This window comes from Coptis chinensis, chromosome 8 (genome assembly GCF_015680905.1).
Source record: "Coptis chinensis isolate HL-2020 chromosome 8, ASM1568090v1, whole genome shotgun sequence".
Classification (NCBI taxonomy): domain Eukaryota; kingdom Viridiplantae; phylum Streptophyta; class Magnoliopsida; order Ranunculales; family Ranunculaceae; genus Coptis; species Coptis chinensis.
The window spans coordinates 7,542,818-7,569,508 of NC_141463.1; the positions used below are offsets into that span (position 1 = coordinate 7,542,818).

The 26,691-nt window shown below is 36.6% G+C and overlaps 1 protein-coding gene and 1 long non-coding RNA gene across 2 annotated transcripts; both read left to right on the plus strand.

Annotated features, from left to right (window-relative positions):
• LOC147479657 (uncharacterized) lies at positions 1–20,809 on the plus strand. Its single transcript, XM_086578465.1, has 3 exons — positions 1–89; positions 20,186–20,342; positions 20,645–20,809. The coding sequence occupies exons 1-3, from the start codon at positions 1–3 to the stop codon at positions 20,807–20,809; spliced, it is 411 nt and encodes a 136-aa protein (XP_086434591.1).
• Positions 20,810–24,556: 3,747 nt separating this feature from the next.
• LOC147479658 (uncharacterized) lies at positions 24,557–26,058 on the plus strand. Its single transcript, XR_015203668.1, has 3 exons — positions 24,557–24,634; positions 25,080–25,155; positions 26,018–26,058. It is a non-coding gene; the product is annotated as an uncharacterized LOC147479658 (long non-coding RNA).
• The last annotated feature ends 633 nt before the right edge of the window (positions 26,059–26,691 follow it).

Genomic DNA, 26,691 nt, shown 5'->3' on the forward strand with positions numbered 1-26,691 from the left:
ATGGTAGCAATGATGATATTGCAGCCTTTGATAATGATAGCTGAAGAGCTTGCAGTGAATAGAGCTAAGATCATGGATCACAAGGTCGGGTTCGTAAACGAATTTCTAAGTCAACTGGTGTGAAGAGTGTCGATCAAGCTGCCAAAGCCACTTTGAGGTGGTCTCAAGTCTCCATTAGAGTACACTATGAAGTAGCATTAGTAAGTAATACGTAGGAAAATTTTTCATTTGTATGCATCGTCCTTTGTTGTCTAATTAGTCCAAAGTATGGACTTCTGTTTATTAATGTATGGCAAATTGTCAATGGAGGAAGTACGTATGGGAAAAATGTCGAAAGGGAACCCATTCCCTCCCGCTTATTATTGGTGCACCAGGGCGTACTGTATGCAAACGAGTTAGTTCCCTGTATCCTCGAACATTGCTTCCTCATGTCTGTGCATTGAAATTGGACTGAACAATTATTGTATGGCAGTACCTTTATGATTTTGGTCTTGCAGCTTAACTACTACTGCTTTAGTGACTCAGGCCATAGACTAATCATTTATGCATTTCTTAAGTATGTATGAACCAATAACATAATACCTTGGAGTTGTAAATTATATTCTGTTAGTATCCCCATATATTGGTCTAATTGGAGGTTTTTTTTAATAAGAAATAAGAGCGCTGAGAGAGATATTTTCAATGTCATATTTTGTATTAGTTGACTTTCATATTATATTAGGTCATTAAGTAATATGGCTAATTTTTTAGTTATTATAGTGGACAGGATTGAATCCTTTCGAGGATCTATCAAAAACAAAGAAGCACATACTCCTTTCGCAGCAAAGTCTACAAGTAACAACAAGCGGAGTTGCTTGGTAACTTACTGCTTTATTCTTTGATGCAAATCTTTTTTTATATATAATTTGAGTTATAAATTCAAATCTTATGTTGCTAAACATCTCATTTTCCCATCCCTCTCTCTAATTATTTTTTCAGCTACTGGCATGATATTTAGACCGGAATTCATGTGTTTATTGGTGAATTTATGGTGCTCTTCTATTTAGAGGATTGAAGCAAGTAATTGGATTGCTTACTGCTTACATATATTAACTTTGTATGGCTGTAGTTGATGGAGTTTGTTTGGGCTGATTTAAAAACCGTTTCATCGACAAGCTGCCTACTTATCAATTTTTTTTCCATCACAATAAATAGTAAATAATGCATGTGGAATTTTAAATCACATTATCAATGATGTTTATTTATGGAATCCGTGCAGAAGGCAAGGGCATTAACTAGTTATAAAACATGCCATATATACCTTAATTTGTACATGTGCAATTTCTTCATCATCTGTTTTTTTCCAAAAACTGAATGCACCAATGTCTTACATTTTTTTTTACTAAGTGAGCAAGATTTTGTATTAAAAATGTGAAAGAAGTTACATGGAAATGTACAAGGAAAAAGAAAAAGTACAATGGAAACTAGGGAGACCTGAGACATCAGTTCTCACTCTAGTGTGCAAATATAAAGTAATTCAAACTAGGGACCTCCCACTTGGACAACCACGGGGACTTGCCTTCATGTACAATGGTCATGTTGTCAGTCATGCATGGTTATTGCATCGTTTGTGCCTGATCAGCCCGAGAAGTTCCGTTCCCTCCACGTATAGGTGTAATTTCTAGGTTCAAAAGTTTTCTCTTACAAACGTTCCATCTGTACCGCAAGTGCCATGGTAGGTTCCTAGTTCCAAATGCAGCTATGGAGGCTTCTGAATCAGATTCACCCATAATCTGCACCAACCCCTTATTTGTACTGCACATTCTATACCCTCAAGTATGGCCAGACATGGAGTAGTTGGTGTTGATTCCCAACTTCCTCTATAATACCAACATAAAGTCACCACTATTATTTCTATTGACAACTCCAAGGCCAGCATTCCCCGAGTTACCTTTTGCTGCTCCATCCCAATTAATTTTAGGGTGAACTAGTACCCCCAAACTAGATGAGCCAATTAGGATCCCCACTTCAGATGGGAAATTAGGGTCTCCCCCCCTAAATATACACAAAAAAAAATTCGGGTCAACCCACTTTGACTTTTTTTTTGTGTATTTTAGGGGCGATAATTTCTCATCTAGTGGGGGGAAATCCTAATTGGCTCATCTAGTGGGGGGTAATACTAGTTAACCCTTAATTTTAATGGTGTCAACTTCAGCCAATCCCCAAGTGCATTGTCTTACCACCTGATGGCTAATATGATATGTCTTGTAGGTATTCTCCATTTTCTTAGAATCTCATTACCATCTTCTGACCATATTTGCGCCTTTGACAAGATCCCAGTTTGTTGGATGATGTTTGAAATTTCCTTGTGGCAGAAATAAGTATTATTGCTCTTGTTATCGAACACCAATCTATTTTTGTGCTTCCAGAGTACTGTCATGCATCCAAGAATGGCAGCATGCTAGATGTTTAACAATGGGACTACTATTAGAGCTCTTTCTTTTTGCCTAGCTGAGTTAGGGAAAAGAAGTTCGCATGAAAATTGAACTTATCCGCTACCCAAGTCCAACAACTCCTCACAAAGTCACAACGCCAAAGTAGATGTTTCAAGTCCTTAGAGTTCTTGTTGCAGCAATAGCACCTAGAGGCAAAATGAATACCTCTTTTTTGAACTCCCAAGTCAGTGGCTGCATTATTATGGCATAGCTTCCATGCAATGGTAGAAACTCTAAGGTGAATGTAAGGTTTCCGTACCAGCTTGCTCCATTTAACTTTGCTTTCTAGACCCAGATCTGTTCGTGATCTGAACTCACAGTGAATCGACCTTTTGTATTAGGTTGCCACACTCTTTCATCTCCACTTTCAATATCAATTTCCAGTAGCTGGTTGACATTGATGTTTGCAATTTGAAGAATTTGTTGCACACTTGAAGGAATTCTCCACTCGCCATTTACAATCAATGCACTTAGTCTGGCTCTACATCCCTTGAGTTGTCTTGCAGTTAAGTTCATTGCTTGCTTCACCGAGTGAGGTCCTGCCCAATTGTCCCTCCACTAATCGATCGCGCTGCCGGCCATCCCCTATATTCCATTGTGATCTTGCAATAATTTCATCATAAGCTTATGCCACTCCAAATGGAAGAAGGAACATAATATTGAACAAGATCTCCATCTCTGGTAAAGTACTTGCATCTCATATAGTTTGCAAAGTCATCACTTCCTGTTAGAATGTGCTAGGCGAGTTTCATGAGAAGTGCGAGGTTAAGCTCTCTCATTTTTCTTATTCCCAACCCCTTCATCAAATGGCTTACATACTTTGTTCCATGCTACTGTGATCCCTTTTCTAGTTGCTGGGTTGCCAGGCCAGTCCAGAGAGTTTCTCAAGATGGTTTAACATTGCTTAATCATAATACAAGGCCACTTGTATATACTCATGTTGTAAACTGGTATACTGCATAACACAGATTTCACTAGAACACATCTACCTTGAAAAGATAGAAGTATACCTTTCCAAGCAATGATTCCTGATTTGATCATATCAAGCAAAGTATTTGTGTTGACTTTAGTTACTCTGCCTTGGAATAGAGGGACACCTAGATACTTGTTCAGGAACTGTCCGACTTGCACTTCTAATATCTCTTTAATTCTTATATGTCTGGTTTTTGGAACTCCATCAATGAAGACACTACTCTTGCTTTTGTTCATTGCCTGGCCTGCTGATTCTTGATAAGAGTCCAAGAGTTGGGGCAATGCTTTCGCACCATTGATGTCTCCTTTAAGGAATATGAATGTCATTAGTAAACAGTAAGTGAAAGGGCCCTGGGAAGCCTTTAGTGACCGCCAATGGCTTTGTAAAACACGTACATATCTCTGAGATAGTTGATGCCTCTACTTAAGGTGTCTTCAGCTAGTGCAAACAACGTGGATATAGGGGGTCTCCCTGTCTCACTCCTCTTCCAACAGATATGTAACCACACGGACCTCCATTAATAAGAATAGAAAGTCTTGCCCTGTTGATAATGGCCATGACTCTTGTACACCAAGTATCACAGAAACCTTGCTTCTTCATAGCTGTTTTTAGAAACTCTCAGGTTAAGGTGTCATAAGCCTGGGAAATGTCCACCTTCATGCTCAGAGAACCGCCATAATTTACTTTTTTCATGTCATTTATCATTTCAGACGCCATCCCAATATTTGCCTAGATAGATCTACCTTTAATGAAACCCCCTTGTTCCTTCGAAACAAGTTTGTGAACCTTTTCTGCATAATCTTGGATAAGATCTTCACAAAAAAGTTTCACATACAGATAGGCCTATAATGAGATGTTTTCCTAGCATTCTTCGATCTCCTTAGGAATTAGGGCAATGAACTTTGTATTAACTCCATGTGGTATATTAGCTTATCTGAAAAAGGATCTCACTGCCTTGTAGACATATCATACTTAATAATCGGCCAACACACAATGAAGAAGTGACCTTGAAAGTCATCTAAGTGTATTTTATTCCCAAGCTTTGACACTACATAAGCTTACCATAATTGACTGCAAAGTAAAACTCATCCATCGCTACCCTATTAGGTGGCCTTCTTCCTTTTTTCTCATTTTCTAAGTATGATGTTGAAATCTCCTAGTACCAGCCAAGGCTTGTCGGTGTAAAGATCAATAAGTTCAGCCCAGAGATCCTTTCTGTGTCTTGCCTTTATATTTTTTTCTTCCTTTTCTTTTTCTCATATGATGAATCGTTTACAATTCTCTGATGAGAAATGGGGCGACTCGACCTTTTAAATGTACATCAGTTGTCTCATACTCAGTTAATGTTGACATATATGAGCCTATAAGATATTAATAGAATTGACTATTCACATAAGTTCGAGCTTATGGAGAAATTGACAATTTAATATGGTATTAGAGCGGGCTATTTCTTTGGCCCAAATGGCCCATGTCACTTCGCATCACCCGTTTAAAAAATTGTCCACGTGTTAGGCTCAAGATTTCACCACGCGTGAGGGGGCGTGTTGAGATTATAATCCCACATCGGGTGTCTAAAGCCTAGTCAATCAATATATAAATCCTAGGCCGCCTAATTTCAAGGTGTGTCCTGCCTATTTTTCTCATGAGCTTCCTCTCATACTAATAGAATTGACCATTCACATACGTTCGAGCTTATGGAGAGATTGACAATTTAATATGGTATCAGAGCACATGTTTATAAGAGGTCTCGGGTTCAAGTCTTGCCAGGTGAAAGTTGCACAAAAAATAAAAAAAAGTGCTCACTTATGTTTATTTCCAGCGTGTCCAGCTGAAGGGGAGTGTTGAGAATATTCCACCCCAATTTTTAGGTGTGTCCCGTCTATTTCTCTCTTGAGCCTCCTCTCATATTAATAGAATTAATCATTCACATAAGTTTGAGCTTATGGAGATATTGACAATTTAACATGGTATCAGAGTCACTGGTGTCTGAGAGGTCTCGGGTTCAACTCCTACCAGGTGAAGATTTCCAGTCCTTCTAGTTGTGTATTCCAGCGTGTCCCGCTAAGAGGGAGTGTTGACATATATGAGCCTCTAATATATTAATAGAATTGACCCTTCACATAAGTTCGAGCTTATGGAGAAATTAGCAATTTAATAGTTAAGATCCATGATACTTCGATCATTGCAATATCGGGAATTCGTCTCCGACCAAGGAATCTCACGGTCCTGCCCTGCCCATTTCCTCTTCATCCTTTACCGGCCAAGTAAGCACTTACTAGTTACTACCCAATCTTTTTTTTTTTTGGTAATTGCATTTCCTTTATTTATTAAACATTGCGGAGAGTACATACAGATGTTATATCGTTGAAAACTAAATTAGCAATACTGGGATGGTGGTCTATTACACCATACAGAAGTATGTCCTAGAGATATGAGTTGTAGAGCTTTCTACAAATTTGTTCGAGCTATCGTAAGTTGTAACCACCATTCATTACTCTTAGCCTGAGTAGAGCCAACAAAACCATCAGCCACCAAATTTCCTTCTCTGTAAACCCATTGGAGGTTAAATGAAGCGTGAGAGAGAAGGAGGTCCCAAACATCCATGATGATCAATCGTATTTCCCATGGTATAGTTTGGCTGTGCTTTGTATTGCATTCAAATATATATTGGGAATCAGTTTCAAAGATAACATTTGTTAGTCCCAACTGTGCAGCTAGTTGAATACTAGTTCGCAGAGCAATGGATTCCGTATATATGGTAGAACCCTAACGAATTGGTGTAGAGAAACCCAACAAAAAGTCACTCAAATTAAACCATTCCTTAAAACACCACCAGCACCTGCTGGACCAGGGTTACCGAGAGAAGATCCATCGACATTGAATTTGAGATAGTGGAGAGGAGGAGAAGTTCAACAAATTGCAATTGAAATACTCATATGTTTAGAGAATTTCATGTTAGAATATAGATTTAATAACTCACTAGATAGTCGATGAGCACTTCGGATGACATTGAAAGGATTGGGTGGCTGTCACAACCCGAATTTCTAAACAATTACAAAGTGAATATTTGAAATATAAATATCTCAAACATCGCTATGTTCAATTGTCTAAAAACCCAAGCTATGACGGGGTGGATACAACACATGCCAAAACCGAAAACCCACTTCATAAAAGAATCAACTTAACAACAATAATCTCTAAAAATTTCTCAACCATCACTTTATTGAAAGACTATCTTCCATCCCAAGAAAACATCAAACAAACTCTAAGAATAAAAGTCTTCAACATCGTATTCTCATGTCATATGCATATGAAACTACGTTAATACATACTTCCAAAAAGAATCGGACCTAATGAAAAAACTAACAAAAAAACTAATGGACTGCTCCAGGAAAGAATCCAAATCAAATGCTGTGGTTCCACTGCCTTCCATTTATGTTCCCAAGAACACACCCATGTTGCCAAAACAAAGCAAACATAGGTCAGCAAAATGGAATTTGTTGGTATGAGTAGACTAACAACATAAAAACAATTCCATATCTTTAATTATCCAACAAACACTTTATATTTACCCATAACTTAATCATTCTCAGCTTGGAAGACAGGTAGTTCTGTCATTTCAACCGGCATAGTTTCTTCCCAAGCAAGACTTCCATTCTATTAACTCATTATAATAACTCATCTTAATAACTTAATAATTGAATTAAATCTTACTGATATCCACTCCTGTATAAGGGTAGGACAACGTCCCTGCACAAAAGATTATTAAGTCCTACCCTCTTGCAAACGGAAGTTAGAAATTCTAAATAACATATGTAGATATCCTATAAGTATTCAAATGTAAGCCCAAGCACACTCACATAATCAAATTAATTTCTCTTATAAATTAATCAATTACTTTTCTTATACACCCACCCTTTAGTACCTACCCCCGATTTGCACTCCACACATTTGCCAAATCACACATTCATGTGTGCCTCTCTCCCACCGAATACCACGATATCATAGCCATCTCTGGGCTTTCATACACATATTTCACAGCCTCTTTGGGCATAAAAACTTAGGTTATTCATGGCACATTCAATGAATACCTTAGGTCATTCCTGCCACATTTAAGGAATACATATCATATTACTAACGGGTCATTCATGACACATTCAATGAATACCCGGGTCATTCATGGCACAGTCAATAAATACCCATTTATAACGCTAACGGGCTATTTATGGCACATTCAATAAATGCCCACCTATCACATGACATTACCAATCATAAAATCTTATTTCCAAAACTTGAGGTGTGGAGAGTTCTAAAAGGGTGTAGTAAATTTGTTTACGCATTATTGAACTTTATTGCATATATTATTTTAGAGAACGGAGGAGTATCTTGTTTTGTGTATTATTATTTACGCGTTATTAATTATATCGATGTCTAAGTATCATAGCGTCGTATATCATAACATAATTATAATAAGAATGAAATTTCACATAGTAGTTAATACACGTACACACATATATATATATAAAGTCTTAGCCTAACGCCAAGTACGCTAATAGCCCTAGACCTATCATAATAGATCTAATCTTAGCCAAGTCAAAGGTCAAATTTGGTCAACTAGTCAAAGTCAACCTTGGTCAACAGTCAAAGTCAACCCTGGCCAATAGCAGTCAACCTGCCAAGGGTCGATCAACAGCAGTCAACCAGTCCTAAACTCAATCAAACCAAAACCCAAAGACTAAGGCCCAAAGTCTTTAGCCTTTCCCAATCCCAATCTAAATAACTTAAGCCCATAAGTGAAAATCAAAAATTAAAACACGCAAGCCCACATAAACTAATTTCGGCCCAAGCCCAACAAAAAATGAGGAAGGAACAGGATCGCTGTCTCTTCTTCTTCCTCACTAGCGCACCTCCACCGCCGATTAACCACCACAAACCGCCAACCCTACTCCACTATAAACCCAACGGTTTTACTCCTCCCTAAAAGCCCAATCTTTCTATACAATAAAATTTCAATTCCCTCACACTTCAAAAATCGCGTTTTTGACGCCATTAATGACTTTTCAAAGCTTCACCTCAACCCAAAGACCAACAATGGTTATTATCCCATCCACACATATAACACAAAAAATGTAGTTAACAATCAACCCATCCAAAAATCATAGTCTAAAAGTTCTGAACTCAAGTTTCCGACCCCACAGCTATTATTGAACCTTTTCTAAGAAACCCAAGCTACTGACAATAAAACTAGCTAAATACTGCAAGTTGATTCTATTCGGCTTTATACCTTACCCATCCAACATATATAAATCAAATATTAAGTCTATGTAAGTAACAGTTCAAAGTAACGAACATTTGCATATCATCGTCTACTTCAGGAGCTTTGGGTTAGTGGCTCAAAATATGCGATATGCCTTTGGGTCAAATTATATAACAAGGTTCCACGAAAATCAAAGAATTAGATTACTAACTAGAAGAAATATATGCTAATCCATAAACTAAAATCTTAAAATAAAAAAGCTCAGACTACTCACTGTTTGTAAACCGAACAGTTAGATTTCCGAAAGCGGAAGAATTCGAAAGACCGTAGTCGACTGTCTCATGAAGAAGACGATCTTCCTCGTTCGAAACCTTTTCTTTTTACTCTCAAACAGCAACCACTCACTGATGGTACTCTCCTTTCAATCTCTTATTTCTTTTCTTTTCTTCTCTGGGTAAAATAATCTCTACGTGTGAACTCCTTTTTGTTTTTAAAACCCCCCAAAAAACAAGGATGAAGGTTTATCTTTTTACCTACGGGGTTTCCTATCCTTAACTAATATCGATCATATTTTTGTTTTATCTATTATTATTATTATTATTATTATTATTATTATTATTATTATTATTATTATTATTATTATTATGGTACTAGGAAAAATAAAAGAAATAAACGGGGTGTTATATGTTCCTAGTAAAAACGAACCAACTTACAATAACACCTCCTACGTCACTGATTACCTCCTCGAAGTCCTACGTAGTACGTACTATATCCGTATTGCATCATTGCACCCCCATCTTCCATCCACCCCATCCTCTCTGCCTCTGCAAGCCCCGAACAAATATTGATTAGGAATTTAAATTTTAAAGTATTTGTTTAACTAAATGTATGAAAATATCCAATATTACACACACAAATTAAATTGTCGCCTTATACTTCTTCTTGGATATATATATACAAGTATGTAAACCTTGCTACGCATCGTGTCATACCCCAAATTTCGCCAAAATCGGAAAAACAATATTTGTTCCCGACTCTTCGATTTTTGAGGTGTGATGTACTCTCCACTCCCAAAAAAACCTATAATCTATTTAATTATTCTAATAATTTGAAACCAATAAAAAATTTAAATAAACAAAAGTCTTTTTCATTTCAGAAATTCACAAATATAATTAAGTTACAAATCTCCTTTCAACAACTCTTTAATTATAATTACAACTGAAAATACAAAACTACATTGTCTCAATTGAAAATCTATTGCACCTCAAGGGAAAACAAAACATATCCTGTAATGAGACGCTACGCGAACCACAAGCAGCAATCAACCTTCTTCAACACTAATCCTGTTAAGACTCATCGACTATGTTCATTTTATGAACACACCCGATAAGCAAACATACAAATCGGGTCAGCATTATAAACAATGCTGGTATGAGTAACCCTAAAATACAAAATATACTTATACATATATATACACAATCCATAAGGCAATTAGTTCCTCCACCGAGGCGCCTTAACTTCTAACGACTAGTACAACATTCCTAAATTATAATAATTAAGGCAGGTAGTTCCTCCACTGAGGCGCCTTAACTTCCAATTCAATAATAACAAGGCATTTAGTTCCTCCACTGAGGCGTCTTAGCTTCAAACCGTACTAAATCAATGACATCTAATAATAAAATACCAAAACTAAACTTACTCTATACTTACACTTGTGTAAGCCTAATCACAGAGTGGGTCACACCTGCATAATTAATCAATTCAACCCACCCTTCTGCAAAACCATTGTGAATGCAACGTACTTACAATAAATAATTTATTATAGATTTAATGAACACTTTGATATATCATCACAATTATTGTTTAAAGTTTCTTCAAGTGTCTCTAGAATCACGTCGTCTTTATGTCTTACCTAGTTTTTCTGGCTACCACAATCGCTTCCCAACGCCGAACATGTACATCCGCATGCCTCCCCTCACATAATGAACCACTCCGTGCGTAGCTACCATAAGCGGGATATCGCATACCAGATAACCCTCACACGAAAGCCATTATGTGAGTACTGCCACTATTCGGCATAAAATATCGTGCGTCTCGTTCTAATTTTGCGAACGGAAAATCAAACCAATATTCGGCTACGCCAGAAGCGCCATTCAGATTCACTAAAATGCCAGAAGAGCCAATCAAATCACATACGCCCATCATAAGGGCCAAATCACATGAGTTGTGGTAGCTAGGTTCTAGGATTTTCGTTACGTAATTTATTTAGGTGTCATATATTTGTATCTCATACCCATTTCACTTTATCACGTGCATGCCTAATACATTATTGCACTAAACCACGATATTTAGAAATATCTCAATACATCTCATAACAACTTTCATTCTTTCACGTGCCAATATATTATTGCACTAAGCCACAATCCCGTGGAAAATATCCACAACTATTATACTACCTCATAGTAGCATCTCACAGATATAATGATGGAACGTTCATATTAATTTCTCAAAAATATTGCATTTAATATATCCGAACATATCACATCATTTAACAGAACAACAATTTCAACATACTACATAATGTCACAATTGCTCAAAACGTACCGCATAACATTTTTATAGCGTTTTATGAATATTATGTCTCCTAAAATTTCAATCTCGTCACGTGTCAAAAATTGCACAATATCAACATCAAATCTTTCTTAGATAATGACCAACTAGTTTATACAGGCTTCCACAACATTCTACCATTGAATTAGTCCATAAAATTTACAACATAAACAGATAACGTAATTAAACAGTCAATAGTCCACAATCAAGGTCCAAAACCAAACCCATGTTTAAAACAGTTCAACCCATTGTCCTAATCAAATTAAACAAGACAGAGCCCCCAAAACCAAAGCCCAAAAGTCTAAACACTTAAAGACTCACCTTGACCCATTTTAAGTCAAATGGGTCGGCCCAGAATAAAAATAGAAACTGGCCCAAACCAAAAATATAAACTGGCCTAACACACTAATTAGTTTGGCCCAAAAACAAAAGAAATATAAACTGGCCCAAAACAACTAATGTGGTCCAGCCCAAACAAAACAACCTAAGGCCTAAGCCCAAGCGAAATAGAGTCGCACTGGATCCAAATCGCAGTCATCCCCTCCACCACACCAGCTCGGTTTCGGACCACCTCTCCTCCCTTCCTCATCACATCAGTTTGACTCCCCATCAAAAACCAACCAACTTTAATACGCACACCACTCCCTTTTATTCACGGTCGAGATCACTCCCAAATCTAGATCTCGACCACCATTAACGTCCCCTCCGGAGCTTCAACAACACACATCTCACTACACAACCCAATCACCCTTCCCCAACCACAATTCAATCAATACACTTCACCCATACACCCCGACATCACCCATACCAACCACTCACCATCACCAAATCGCGAAAACGCCATTAATGAACATTTCAAGCTTCACATCCACACCCAATTTCAATCCCGACAGCACCCAACAACCGATTCTAAACCCGACATCCCCCATAAACCAACAATCCACAATCAATCAAAAACCACAACCACCAAAGTTCAAATCATATAATAAAATAATTATACAAGGCGATTTCGGGGGCTTTAGCCGCCATTGACATCCTATAAGCTTCAACAAATAAAATTCCAGAGTTTTACAGTCAGCCAAACAATATGCTAACCCTTAAAACAATTTGACAGGATGATAATATCAACAGCAAGCAGAACAAAATATATACTGAGCGGAATCAAAACCTTGACAGTAAAGCTTTTTCTTCCCGTAGGTTCGGTGAAAATAGATTTAAAAATATAACTACTCACTTGTATTGCAAATAAGTATCTAGAAAATATTACGCGAGAAAACCAATCCCAAGCTAGCTAGAAGACGCACGAATCCGCCATGAAAATCCATATCACCAGGCCATAAAAATACTTAATGTATTCATTTTCTCTTCTTCTTCTTTTTTCTAAAAATAAACACAAAACATTTCCATATTTTCTCCCATAAATTTCGGAATTATTCTCTCCATGTTTCTTTATTAATAAAATCTCTACACATTATTTTAAAACTTGAAAACTTTCCTATTAAATCATTTTCAAACCAAACAAACTATTTTCCCTATTTTTTTTTCCCAAAAAGTCAAGCCCACATTTAATAGCCCGTTAACCAAGAAATAAATATTAAATTATGAAATATTAAATATTGTTACGAAATAATGGAAAAATAATTGGGGGGTCTTACACATTGGTTTTTTTAAGTCTTGAAACCCGTCCCTCAAGATCGATAGTTAGCATGGTTTCTTTGGATTCTAATTGTAAATGGTAATTGTAATTATATAGGAGAGACTCATCTATTTATTTATTTCTAACAAAATGGGAGATAATTATGTTATTTAAGTGATATTAGGGAGGTTCTTTTAAATTATCAATAATAAAATAGGGTTCCTTTTAATTCAATGTGGGAAATGGAGGTAATTATTTAATTTAAGTGACATTAGAGAGGTGTTTCTAAATTATTAATAAAAAAAAAAATACCTTGTTCAAATTATATTAATAAAAGTGGGACTTATTCTAAATTTAGTGAGGGAGGTGTTTCCAAATTAAGTAAATAAGTAGATCTTAAATTGCCTACTCGATATTGGGAAGGGTATTCCAGAAGACCCGACTATCATTACGGAACCCACCCCTATATATATATATCCAATTAGATATAAGAAGAAAATCTTACCGCACTCCCTTTGAAAGAGGTTTATAAAGAAACTATAGCCGGCCGGCCTTCAATCCGAAGCATCTTATAGAAGGATGCTCGCTTTCGACCCTCATTTGTTTCACCAAAAGAACATCTGCTCCTTCGTTTCACTCAGCTCCTGTAGTCCCTTCGGTCAAGTGGCGTTTCTATCCTTCCCTTTTAGTCGAGTAGTAAAACCCCTCTCGTGGTGGTTCGACCAACCCAATATCTCGATAAAGTATGAATGATAGATAGATTGAACGTTTGATCGACTAAACCAAGCAAGCCTATAGTCCGATTGCTTTCGGTTGAAGCCTTCAAGCCGTTGGATTCATAGATCGATCAATAGAGAGAGACTACATAAACGATGAATTGAGACCCCGGACAGAACCGAACTTGACGGTACCAAAAGTGCCGTGGACACCTAGTAATTGCAATGAAATTTCCCCTCATTCTTGATGAAACTTAATCAATCTGCTGCTTCTTCAACTCGATAGATTGATTCAACTACTTCTTGCATTCAGGCCAAGCAAGAGAAGGGCAACTACAAGTCAAGCCGATGAACATAGAGGTTACGTGTCTATATCCACGGATTCAACGAGCTCTATTTCTCCTCCTGCAGATCCATGACCTTTAGTGAGTCGAGTGACTTTCTTTCTTCTTTCTTTTCGCCTAAGTGGCTTCTCCTTTTTAGTAAACCCATGCTCATTATATCATAATAGAAGAAATGATTAGAGAAAGTAAGAACAGTGAATGAACTTAAAGAACCACAGATTTTACCGGATTGTACACCTTTGTGGAGAGAGTAGATCGGCTTTTCGGCTATGAGGATGGCGAAACCCATTATCATCCATCCTTACATAGAAGAAAAAAAAATGCATTTGTCAGCGGTTAAGTCAGCGAGACCAGTCACATAATCCTAAAGATAGAGGCGGTAAGAGGCACTAAAACCGCACACGCACTTGCATAATGAACTCGATCCCGATCAATCGAGAGAAAGCGGCGAGACCGGAATACAAGCAAAGGGAACGACCTTCCATCGCAAACAATTTCATTGCCTCGGGTTAAACAACCAATCTCCTAGCTCCACTAGTTTTTGAACCAAAGTAAAGTAAGGAAATAAAGAAAAAGTATATTGGCTGTTGTAGTAATCGCGGTGTAGAGAATATCGATAAAAGCCATTTATTCCGTATTTTCGGTAAAAAGGCCAATCGAATCAAATAAGTCCTCACTCAATAAGAGGGATACGAAGAGTGTGTCCTGTGAGGATGAAGTACCTTAAACTCATGCACATACTCTCTCCGTGGGATTAAGCGATTCAGGCTTAGACCCGAACCTGTACCCTATGAGATTGGATACCGGGACCTCAACATAAGATAATAGAGGAAAAAAGGGTCTAAATGACTTTCCGACCGATGATTATTAACATCATGTGCTTTTCGGGCATCATTCATTATATGATAAATGAATTGGAGGCATTTCAAGGCAACATATAGATTCTTCTCGGAGGGCGGGAGTAGCTGATTCGATAAATGAGACTCTCGTTATGGCATCTGTTGCACATCCTCCCTTTACCTTTGTGGTCGTGAGTCAAGAGAAGTTAAAGCGATTAGATTCAAGTGATTAGAAAAAATAAAGAAGTAAGTCTTGTTCGAAAGCGTCTAGAGATAGCCAGTGGTTACACCTAGTAAGGCACTCTTGGGCGATGCTTTCTTCTCTTTTTGACTCTTAAGCACAAGAGCGACTATGAAATGAAGCGATTGAATCTGAATCCAAGAGATTCGCTATACGCTATAAAGCGATATTAATTAGATAAGAGAAAAAGCAATCAACATCAGCTAACATAACGGGTTGCTAAGCGTTTGACCCTCTTGCTTTCGGCCTCACGTTCCCCCGGCCTACTAAAGTAGTGTAGTCACTTGCTCCGTAGTGCGCTATAGTAGCTATAGAAGTATAGTATGTCAATGAAAGCCGTAGGGCACGCGTAGCTAAACTATGGCTACACTGACGGAATTTTAGATCCAAGTATGAAACGTCAAACTAGAAATAACCGTTTAAACCATTAGTAGGCCCACCCCATATATATATATATATATATATATATATATGGGTGGGTTCCGTATACAATGACTTTCATACAACAGTTCTTACAACAGATCTTGACCGCACAACATACAAAATCTAATGGTTTTAGGTAGAGTGAGTTAACATTAATTTTGGTGATAAATATATATATATATATATATATATATATATATATATATATATATATATATATATAGGGTGGTTCCGTATACAATGACTTTCATACAACAGTTCTTACAACAGATCTTGACCGCACAACATACAAAATCTAATGGTTTTTAGGTAGAGTGAGTTAACATTAATTTTGGTGATAAAGCTGTGCAAAAAAATGGCTCGAGGTCATTCATGACACATTCAATGAATACCTTAGGTAATTCCCGTCACACCCACAAACCAATAATCCACTGTCAACCAAATTGCGAAAACGCATACATCATACATATAGATCAACAAAGAAAGTTACAGTAACCATAATCGATTGATTACTTGCGTTTTATCACTAGATCTGGACAAGTTTTCCGGAGACAGATGGGTTCTTCAAACGATAATCAAGATGTATACGCAGTTAACACTAAATAGTATACAATACAAAACCGAATCTTAAAACAGTATGTGAACAGTAAAAATCATATTTTTTCCAGCCTCATGCAATCTACAGTAAACGAGGACATTATAAAAAAAAAAAAATAAAATATCTACTCACCCGTGATTAGCTCCGACTATCAGCTATCTATCAGAAAAACCTTCCTTTTCCTCTCTCAGTAAAACTTTTTTTTTTTCTCTGTATAAAAAAACTCTATGTGTTTTTAAAAACTCCGTGTGAACTCCTTTTTTTTTTCAAACCCCCCTAAAAACAAGGAAGGAAGGTTTATCTCTTAACCCTACTGGGTTTCCTATCCTTACTAATATCTATCCTATTTTTTTTTTTATCTATTATTATTATTATTATACTAGGAAAAATAAAAGAAATAAACGGGGTGTTATAGTGGCTGTGTTGTAGGTTGAAACCGATATTTGTTCCGCTCCAGCCAAATCAGCCACATAGTCATAGGGAATAATATAGGCTGGTATTAAGAATTATTTGACGTGCTAATCATAGAAAATATATCCAATAGCCAAAACCTCATGTGATCTCTCCTTGCAGCATTTAGAGCCTAAGAAAAATTAAATTCAAACCAGACCACCCGAGCAAAAAGACACTAATAAAAAAGATGTAACTGAGTTTCCTCATGTTGTATACATAAGTAACATGTATGATCTACTAAAAAAGATTTAGTAGCCAAAAAATCTGCGGTTGGAATGACCCCTTGAGAACTCTGCCATAAGAAGAAATGAATATTGTATGACACTTGTAGGTTCCATATCTTCAAATATAAAGAAGAGTAAATATCCCATTCAGGGTTAAGAAACTTCATCACTACTGTATAGGCACTCTTGACTGTGTATATGCCATGCTTGTCAGGTGCCTAGAATTTGGAATCCTCATGAGCCACGATACGAAGAGGCAGTAAAAGTATTCTGTTAGCATAAGGGGTTGGCCAATGAGTAAGAACAAGCTCTTCATTCCAACACCGATTCACCGGATCAATAAAATTTGCCACACGGTTTAACATACAACCAGTTGGTTGTAGAAGTAATGGTAGTGGGCAAGGTTTGTCTGGCACCCAGGAATCTAGCCATGCTCGAACAGATAAACCATCTCCAATACTCCACCGTACCTAATACCATGCACAAGGAGATGTCTAAGTTTATATATTGACTTCCAAACCAATGAAGCAGAAGATGGACAACTTGCTCTAAGAAAGTTGCCACGAGGAAAATATTTGGCTTGCATATATGTCGCCCACATTGACTTTGGATTCAATAAAGACCAAGCATGTTTGCCTAATAATGCAACATTTTGAACCTCCAAGTTTTTAACACCCAACCCTCCTTCTTTGAAAGGTTTGCACACAAGGTGCCAATTAAAGTAATGTAATTTATGCTGCCCCTTCTCATGCCCCCAAAAGAAACATTTCATGTACTTGTCTAACTCCTCGATAATATGGACCGGAAGTCTAATACATGACATAATATGAGTAGGTAATGTAGATAGAACATAATTAATTAATGTAATCCTACCACCTTTTGATATCAAAGAAGACTTCCAGCCTACTAATTGACTCTGAATTCTCTGGATCAAATGAGAATAATGATCCATGGTTGCTCTACCCAGTATTGATGGGACTCTTAAATAATTAGGAAAAGAAATAGTACAAGGAACTTTATATACATTATACGGCATGGAAATAGACGTTCTTGGCATGCTTTTATGATGAATGAGCTGTGATTTAACTTTATTGATTCTTTGACCATAAATATTACGATAAGATTGAAGAGTCGTGTTAATCACATTTGCTTCAGCAGTATCATCCTTGGCAAATATCAATAAATCATCCGCATACAACAAATGAGTAAGAGGGACAATTTTTTTGAAAGTTGAAGACCTCTGACCTAGTGTGTAGCCAATAAATGGTGCAACTTTAAATACAAGACTTCATCACATAAGATAAATAAGTATATGGTGATCGATAGAGGGTCGCCTTGTCGAATGCCAAGAGATGGACAAAAAAAATCAGATGGTGCTCCATTGACCAAAATGGCATAAGGTGTAGAGATACAAAACATTATTCGTTGAACCCATTGTTGATTGAAACCAAACCTCTTTAGCACTTCTTCGATAAATGGCCATTTAAGCCTATCATAGGCTTTTTGCATACCAAATTTTAGAGCATAAAAGTGATGTTTCTTGTTCCTCTTTGTTCGGATTTGGTGGAAAGCTTCATGTGCTAACAGAACATTATTATGGATAAATTGACCAGGTAGGAAAGCACTTTGATTTGGGCTGATGATAGATTGTAAAATAGGTCTCATTCTATTCACCTTAATCTTTGTGATCACCTTATAAGACACATTGGTGAGACTAATAGGTCGAAAATGTTCAGCCAGTGTAGGCCTATTAATCTTTAGAATCAACACTATATACGTAAAATTGATCTCCTTCGTGAAAGTACCGAACTGAAAGAATTGTTTCACCATATTACCTTAGTACCTACCATAGTTACTACCCAATCAAATCGTTCTTAATGATGATATCGTGCTAATTGTGGCGAAAGCTCTGAAACTGACTTTCAAGCTATATCTACTGGTAAAGTTGTAGAGACTACAGACTTGTTTGCTTTACAATTCCCTTAGCATGCCACCACTAAAACGATCGAGTAGTCCAGTACCAACATCGTCAGCTACGTCTTGTAGTTCTAGAGGCCGGGAAAAAATAATCGTAAGTATCCTCCATTATTGGTGCTTTACAAACTTTTTGAGAACGGTATTTTTCTAAAGGAAATTGAGAACAAGAAGAAGCCTAACTTTGTTATTAAGAAACTTGTACACCAATAATTTTTTTTTTATTAGAAAATGTCAACGAGATGTCGACAAGCATTTCAAAGCCAATTCCTGAAATATCTCCAAGTGTCTTAATCATCTATACTAGTAGCATATTCTATAATGATTGTGCCTCTTAAATTCGTCCGTCTTTTTCTTATGCATAATGCCTCTGAATAAATAATTAAATCAAGCACCTAAATACTATTACGAATGACTATTTGGTCTTTTTATACCTATGTAAATTCTAAGTACCGATATTGTCTTTCAATTAAAGTGTTTTTTAACATTGTTTAATAGGGGTAATTGGTAATTTCATGAGGTGGTTAATTAAAAAACCAAATCCATGCCATTTTAAATTGTATCCACACAATAAATGCCCAATAAATATTAATTACGGTGTCATTAATTACCATAAATACAAACCCCCTCCCCTTCACTTTCCCTCTCCCTCTCAATCTCCACTCTACGGTCTCTCCACTTTCTTTTGCCAACAGTAAAAGATAACCTAATAACCAAATGAAAAAAATTCATATTTTCTCATTTTCATACAAGCTTTATTAACACTTTTTTTTCTTCTTCTCGACGGTTGACTTTTCCTTTTTGACCGGAAAGTATTGAGATACTTTCGGAAGGATGGCCATAACTGGCGGAAGGAAAAAGATGGAATGTCTATCAAGGAAGCTCATGAGAGATTAAAGGTTAGTGTTTCCATTTTTCTTTTTACAACAATATATCACAACGTAAAAAGCTTTACTACTTCTTCCAAGATTCTAAATTCATGTTTACATTTCTTTTTATGTTGATAAATTGTGCTTCTTTTATATGCTTCTTTGTTTCTACTAGCCTTTTGGTCTGTAGTTTTGTACCCAGTGAGATATCATATCTAGATATTGGATCCTTCATGCCATTTTTTTGTTTCTATTTCCTCGTGGTTTGTCACCTGAAAATGGTATATGTGTGGTCGTTTAATATTTCTTGGAGCTAATTACAAAAAAACTCTTTGTACCTGAGAGGGTGGTCATATTTTCACTCTCTTTCTTGCTTTCCACTATGCACATTTGCATTGTCCAAAAAAACAATTTATGCTTTCAATAGTTTATCATTATATAAGAAAAAATGGTAGTGCTTTCAATTTTTGTTAATTTCATCAATCTCGCAAAATGTTCATTCGTTTGATTTTTAATAATCTCATCATTCTTGCCAAATGAATTTTTGTATGTAGGCTATTGCTGTACCATGTGGTGGCTGACTATGAAGCTGAAGAGGATGACAAGTTCCTTGATTCTGACACAACATGTCAGATGCCATCACGCCTCCAGCAGTGGCACCATAACATTGTCAATAAGCTTGCAGAATTCACCACCATGTTTGAGAAACAGGTCAATACCTTCAATAACCTAACCCATAAGCAAGCTCTGAGGAATTACGAGAAAGAACAAATGATGGGGTAGCGGGCTTCTTCAGAAGAGGAGAAATAGATGCTTTGTTTAATTTAAGGGCAGAGATGGAATTAAAGGAGAAGGCTAACAGAGAGGCCTAGAGACCGGGATGTGGATGGCGGTGATGCTTCAAGCGAGAGCAAGCTCGTCTTTGAGATGCTTGCTCATCCTATCTTGAGGGAATGATTTTGGGTATCGGTGATGTTGGTTCCCATTGGTCATAACTTGGGAGGACCGAGCAGGTAGTTCACATGGACGAGATGGTTCATGGATGGGTTAACACACATAGAGAGGAAGAAGAACCAACTGAGGATTTCCTGAATGATGAGAATGAACCTGAAAATAGAGAGACTGGGATACAAGATATGTGGCGGGGAGCAGGGCACTTTGATTTGAATTCTAGGTGACACAAATAGCGAGAGGAGCCTTGGACTCATTTGACATTTTCTGCCTGGAACTGGACAATTCTATCTTTATCTCATCGTTGCAATCCTCAGTTTTCTTATTTGTTCACAACATCTTAATACTGCTTCAACACCAACAACAACTATTCCTCCTCCTACTGGTGTTCATGAATTGCTCGAGTGTCATGTTTGTACCAATTCCATGTACCCTCCAGCCTATTCATTAGGTTAGTGTTAATGACTTTTGAGTTTAGTTGGGGTTTGGTTTTTGCATGTTTTGGTCAGTGGGTGTTTTTCATTCGTTGAATTTGTTTAAGTATGTATGGGATTTTGCTGAATTTCTTGATATCCAAAGGTTGGTTTGTTCGTTATCTGCGCATTAATCGTATGATAGAGAATGACATTTCTTTAACACCGAGAGAAATTCCTTGGAAGCTCTTTTACTTGGATTTGTGTAAAGCAATTGTGTTGTGGAGTACCAAGGGTAGTAGCAATAATCAGTCCTTATCATATAGACACAAATCTACTCTTCAAAGCTTTTAAGCTTGTATGTGCTTATAATGAAATAGATGTGATGTGTGCAAGAGGGGCGAGTGGCATTCATCTTAATCAAAATGGGGTTTGTCAAATAGCATTTATTGAAAGAAAGATCTCCACTTCAGCCAACAAGTTGTTGACCATATCTTCCCCTTTGCTAGCAGAACTATGATTAGTCATTATGGAATTTTCGGGTGTTGTTTTTTCCCTTAAATCCATTGTCCATCAGTATTGTGAAATGTCATTTGATGGATATTATCTATTTTCTATAATTTGTTTACGTGATTTTACAATTTTCTCTAAATATATGCCTATGAATTGCAGAGATTAAACCTGGGGAGCCAGTTCTGGATTGGCCTACCAGAAAAAGAGTGGCTCTAGGCATAGCTCGTGGATTAGAGTACCTTCACGAACATTGTAATCCAAGGATTATTCATCGTGATCACCAATTGAAAAATCTTTGTGTGGATGTTAATTACAATTTATTTGCAGGTTCTCCGTGTGATGTTATTGCAAAATGCTGGGTTGAAATCAAAAGACATTTCCACTCGTGCACTGGCAATTGACTTACTTGGAACTGTTTCCGCGGTTGAAACATGTTGTTGTCCTTTGCAAACAAGATAGATTTTGGACTTTGCAACATTTGATTAGTCGAGATACTGCTGAGCACAATTACCAAGAGGACATGTGCGCAGTTTGTCTTGATGCAAGGGGTGGCAAAATTTGATATATTTGTCATGGTTGTCAGAGAGCTTTCCATACAGATTGTATGGAAGTTGCAGGGCATGATGTTCCTACACGTGGTTCATTTTGCCAGCTTTGCCTCTATAAGAAGCAGCTGATTGTTCTGCAATCATACTACAAGTTGCGAAAGTCGATGGGGAAAGAATCACACCAGACGCATGAATTCGAAGCTTCAGAATCTGTTACTAAAGTCAAAGTCGTTCAACAAATATTTCTAAATTACTTGCCGGATGCTACATCTACTGATGATGCACATCTTTTTGTTCGCTGGTCCGTAAAGTACTGGAACATCTTTTTGATAAGGTTTTGTGTCCGTGTCTATTGATGCTTCTGACTCACATGCTGGTTTTATCTTTTGTCGGTGGTACAAAGATGACACAACTTGGAGATAACGGAGGTGGAGATATATAGGTAACCTCCGATTCCTTAGTTATTTATTTGCATCAATCTATTTCATTTTCAATGATTGTTGGTTCAATTGATTTATTTTTTGAAGTTGTGCTTTTCTTTTTATAATGGGATTCATGGTGGTACCTTGTATCAAGTAGGATGATTAGTCCCTTCTTGACTATTAGGTCGTACTAATACCAAGTCCTAAACTGATTTTGCTTCATGTTATTTGATTATGATATGATGATTTATGAATTTTTCCATTAAGTCTTTAGCTGTGAGTGATGTTTTGGCTTCCTCAATTATTATGTTAAATATGATAAGCTCTTCAAATATGTACTATGTATCATTGCGAACTTGATTATAGCCTTCAAGTCCAACAGGATGCAACTTATTAATGAATAAATTTTCAACTAATCATAGTTTATAATTGATTATCCATTCTTTTGTCTATGGTACTGTTTGTATTTATCGAGGCAAACCAAGAGGCATATAGTTATTGTGCTTGTGACCTCTGACTTAGCGTTGCTTACAATAGGACTTTTGGATAAAAGAAAACATTGCATGAACCTGGATGAGGTAGTTTGACTAGAAAAAACGAAAGTTCGTCATACGTTAGTGAAGAACGAATGAACTTAGAGTCTCTTCGAGAATTACGCATACCTGTGGCAGTGGATACTTCTTCAGTTTTACCACTTACAATGGGAAACGAGGTATGTTGGAGTTACTAATTTGCTTTGACTTTCTATTAAAGCTTTGAATAAGTAGATGTTATGTAAAGCACATGACATTAGGTGAACAGGAATTCTAACTATTTCTTTCACATAGGGCTGGTCATTGAGTCGAGCTATTTGTGAGTAACTCGAGCTCGCTCGTTGAAGGCTCGACTCAAACTCGTTCGCACAAAAGTATGAGTCGAGCTTGAGCTTAATTTAAAGTTCATTCTAGATAGCAAGTAGTTCGAGTTCGAGTTCGAGTAGCTCGCGAGTTACTCGTGAGCTACTCGTTTTATAAGCCCATACGTAGTATATAATTTATAATTTATACAACATTTTATACTTTATACCCAACTATAATTTACAATTTATACTAGTTTTAATGTTTTATATACATTTTTTTCGAGTTTGAGCTCGAGTTCAAGTTCAAACGAGCACAACTGAACTCGAGTTCGAACCTAAGCTCGAGCTCGAAGTGTAAAACGAGTCGAGCCGAGTCGAGCTCGAACTATTAGTATAACTAGGCGAGTCGAGCTTGAGCTTCAATATTAAGCTCGAATGCGAGTTCGAGTCGAGCTTCTGGATGTGCGAGTCGAGCTCGAGTATAGCAAAACTCGACTCGGGTAGCTCGATGACCAGCCCTACTTTCACACTTTAGCATTCATTTTACTGTTTTACAAATATAGTTTTAGATTTTTAGTAGTATTAGTAGTAACAATATTGTTTTGAGATTCCATTGTAATACTATCCAAGTACATATAATAGTGATTGAGCACTGGATTTCTTCATGACTACCCTGAATTTGACATGCTTAGTTTTTTCGAAGCATGCGACTGTTATATTACTAAGCTTGTAAAAGGGAAACATTCCAACAAACATTGTTAAACATTTGTGTCAAAAGATTATAGTCATTAAAACCTTTGGTCAAGCGTTTAAAGTAGTCAAAGTCGTGCTATTGAAGAATTCGTTATCAAGTATTAAAATGAGGTACCTGAACTCCTTAAATTTGACCGGAGCAGAATGTGTACTGAAAATTTTGAGGTTAGCTTAATGATGCGTCGAATACTGTAAAATTATAGAATGCTTACTTCAAATTATAAGGGAAGCTATCTTTTCATAAGCACTCTCGGGGAATGCTATCTATCTGTCGAATTTTTTACTATTTTCATAAAAAAATAGTAAATAGTAAAGGTGTCACAGGTCATGTACTCATCCACTAGATGGACGAAAAACAACTTCACCAAAACTAGTATTGCGTATTGGCAAGGTGACCTTTTGGATTATACTTACAGTTTGTTATGCTTTCTATATTTTATTTATGTTGTTAAATTATGTAAGCATGCATTCATTCCTTCTAATTGTTTCAGAAAAAAAGATGAGCAATTTGAGGGAGAAGAGAAACACACTGTTTTTTATCCAATTCATTGAAGCAACATGTGAGGTATCTTCTCATTTTTTTTTTAATCTTCTTTTTACATATATTTATGATTTGTAGGAAATTATTCATGATCTATGTCACAAAGCAACATTGTGATCAATCGTCTCTAGGAAGCCTTCATAACCAATGTTTGAGCAATCGCTATTAGTATTTAGTGAAAACACGGGTTATTTTATAACCGATGTTTAAGCAATTGGTATTAGTATTTAGTGAAAACACGGGTCATTCTTTCAAAATTATGCTCTCTGTCTTGATGGATTGTGAGAACTTAACACTTACGGTTGTGGCAATAAAAGTACCAACATTATATCTCATGTCCCACTTCTTAATACTGTTTTCTTTTTCCATGACATTTAAGTAATCTGTCTCATGTGATAACCTTATTTTGAACTGCTAAACAGGTTAGGAAGATTGTTGTGACTGATGCAGCTACACTTCTAATCTTCAGTTTGCAGGTGAGGGTGATGTCCGAGTTGGTACTTTCTCAAACACTAATGCACAAAGGTTTAGCTTCTCCTTGAATTGTAAGTGCTTCTGAATTAGTATTTTTTTTTAAAGTTTGGTTAATGAGGCTTTCTTTTGATACCACCTATTGTTGTGTTAGCATTAACCCTTATATGTGGTAATGCAATAGCCCCAAAGGCTTCTGCCATCCTTATGTATAAGATATTCATTATAGGATCTGTTGTGTAGGATAGGAATGTGATTTATAACTAGGTTTCAAGGGGTATGGTCTCCAATGATGTCCCATTGGGAATTCTCTTCCCCTTCTCGAAATTAATCATTTAATTGGAATGTGAAATAATTTGTTACAAACTCCACATCTCGATAAGCAAAATAACCCTAAGACATTCATGAGGCCGGGGAGCTAGAATGCTTCGAATATGATATTTATTTATTTTTAAAATAGAATTTTGGTTTTTGCCAGCATAGTCCTGTTTTACTCTAATTAACTTTATAAATCTTTTGTCTATTCAAAAAATTAGTTTGCAAAAGAGGTGGTCTTCCTTGCTACTTAAAAACAAATTTTAAGGTCTTGGTTCTCTGTTATGACTTAGACTAATAGGTTTGTGGAAACTCATTCTCAGGTGTTATTATTAGTTAATATTAGATTGGATTTGAGTGCATTGCATGCTCTTTAAGTCGATTGACTGCTGTATGAATTCTCTAAACTTGGAGGGTTTTACTTTTAATGAATTCTCTAAAGATCCCACTATTGTATTTGAGACTGCCAAAAAAGAAAGAAGGTTGGTATTTTATTGTCGCACATATCCTATTTCAATTTGCATAAGCCGACAACATCCCCTTTCATTTTCCTCTAACTACCAAGATGGCATTTGATATACCGTCCTGAAATTTAAAAAACTTCTCTTTAAGCCCGTGTAGAAACACCTTACAAGGTGGTACACAAACTTCGACCTAGAATGTGGTCGGGCTGCAGTTGGTTTCCCATAGGGTGCTTGCCATAGAGAATGGAAGTTAACTTTATGTAAGCTATTATAATGAGGAGTTCATTAAGGTGTCCAAAGATTTCTATGGAAGCTTTGGTGGTACACTCGAACAAAGATCTTCTTGGGATGAATGTTGTCTTCTAAAACTTACATTGGTATCCTACTTGATAAAGGGACAAGGTAAGTATTGCTTATCTGAGAGTTTCATATTAGGTGTGATACCGTAATATCAACATTAATTAGCTTCTAGCTAGATGTTATGAACTTTTTCAAGGAATGATGCACTTAATGTATTTATCACCATTTGCCATATCCATTCCCCCAAAATTAGTCTCACGGGGACATTCTTCTCATTGAAGCTTTGTCCTAATTAGCTTTGAAGCTAAATTGTGTAGTTAAATGTTTATGAAATCTCTTTTATAATTTTTGAATGTCGAGCATTGCAGGGTGGTACCAATAGGACAAGTAGATATTGATTGGACTGGCGATACCATTTTGCACTTCCAGTGACTGCAAAGGATGCAAGTCCAAATTCAGAGGTCATTTTCTATACAAGTATACACTATACCACATTGGAATTTGTGCGAGTACAAGCTGTATTCTATTTTT

What these genes read in the sequence shown, in the direction of transcription:
- LOC147479657 (XM_086578465.1), top strand. Translation starts at nt 1, where the DNA reads ATGGTAGCAATGATGATATTGCAGCCTTTGATAATGATAGCTGAAGAG. An exon ending in ATCATGGATCACAAGGTCGG is followed by an intron (nt 90 to 20,185) that starts GTTCGTAAACGA and finishes TTTTGTATGTAG; the next exon opens with GCTATTGCTGTACCATGTGG. An exon ending in CCACCATGTTTGAGAAACAG is followed by an intron (nt 20,343 to 20,644) that starts GTCAATACCTTC and finishes AGGACCGAGCAG; the next exon opens with GTAGTTCACATGGACGAGAT.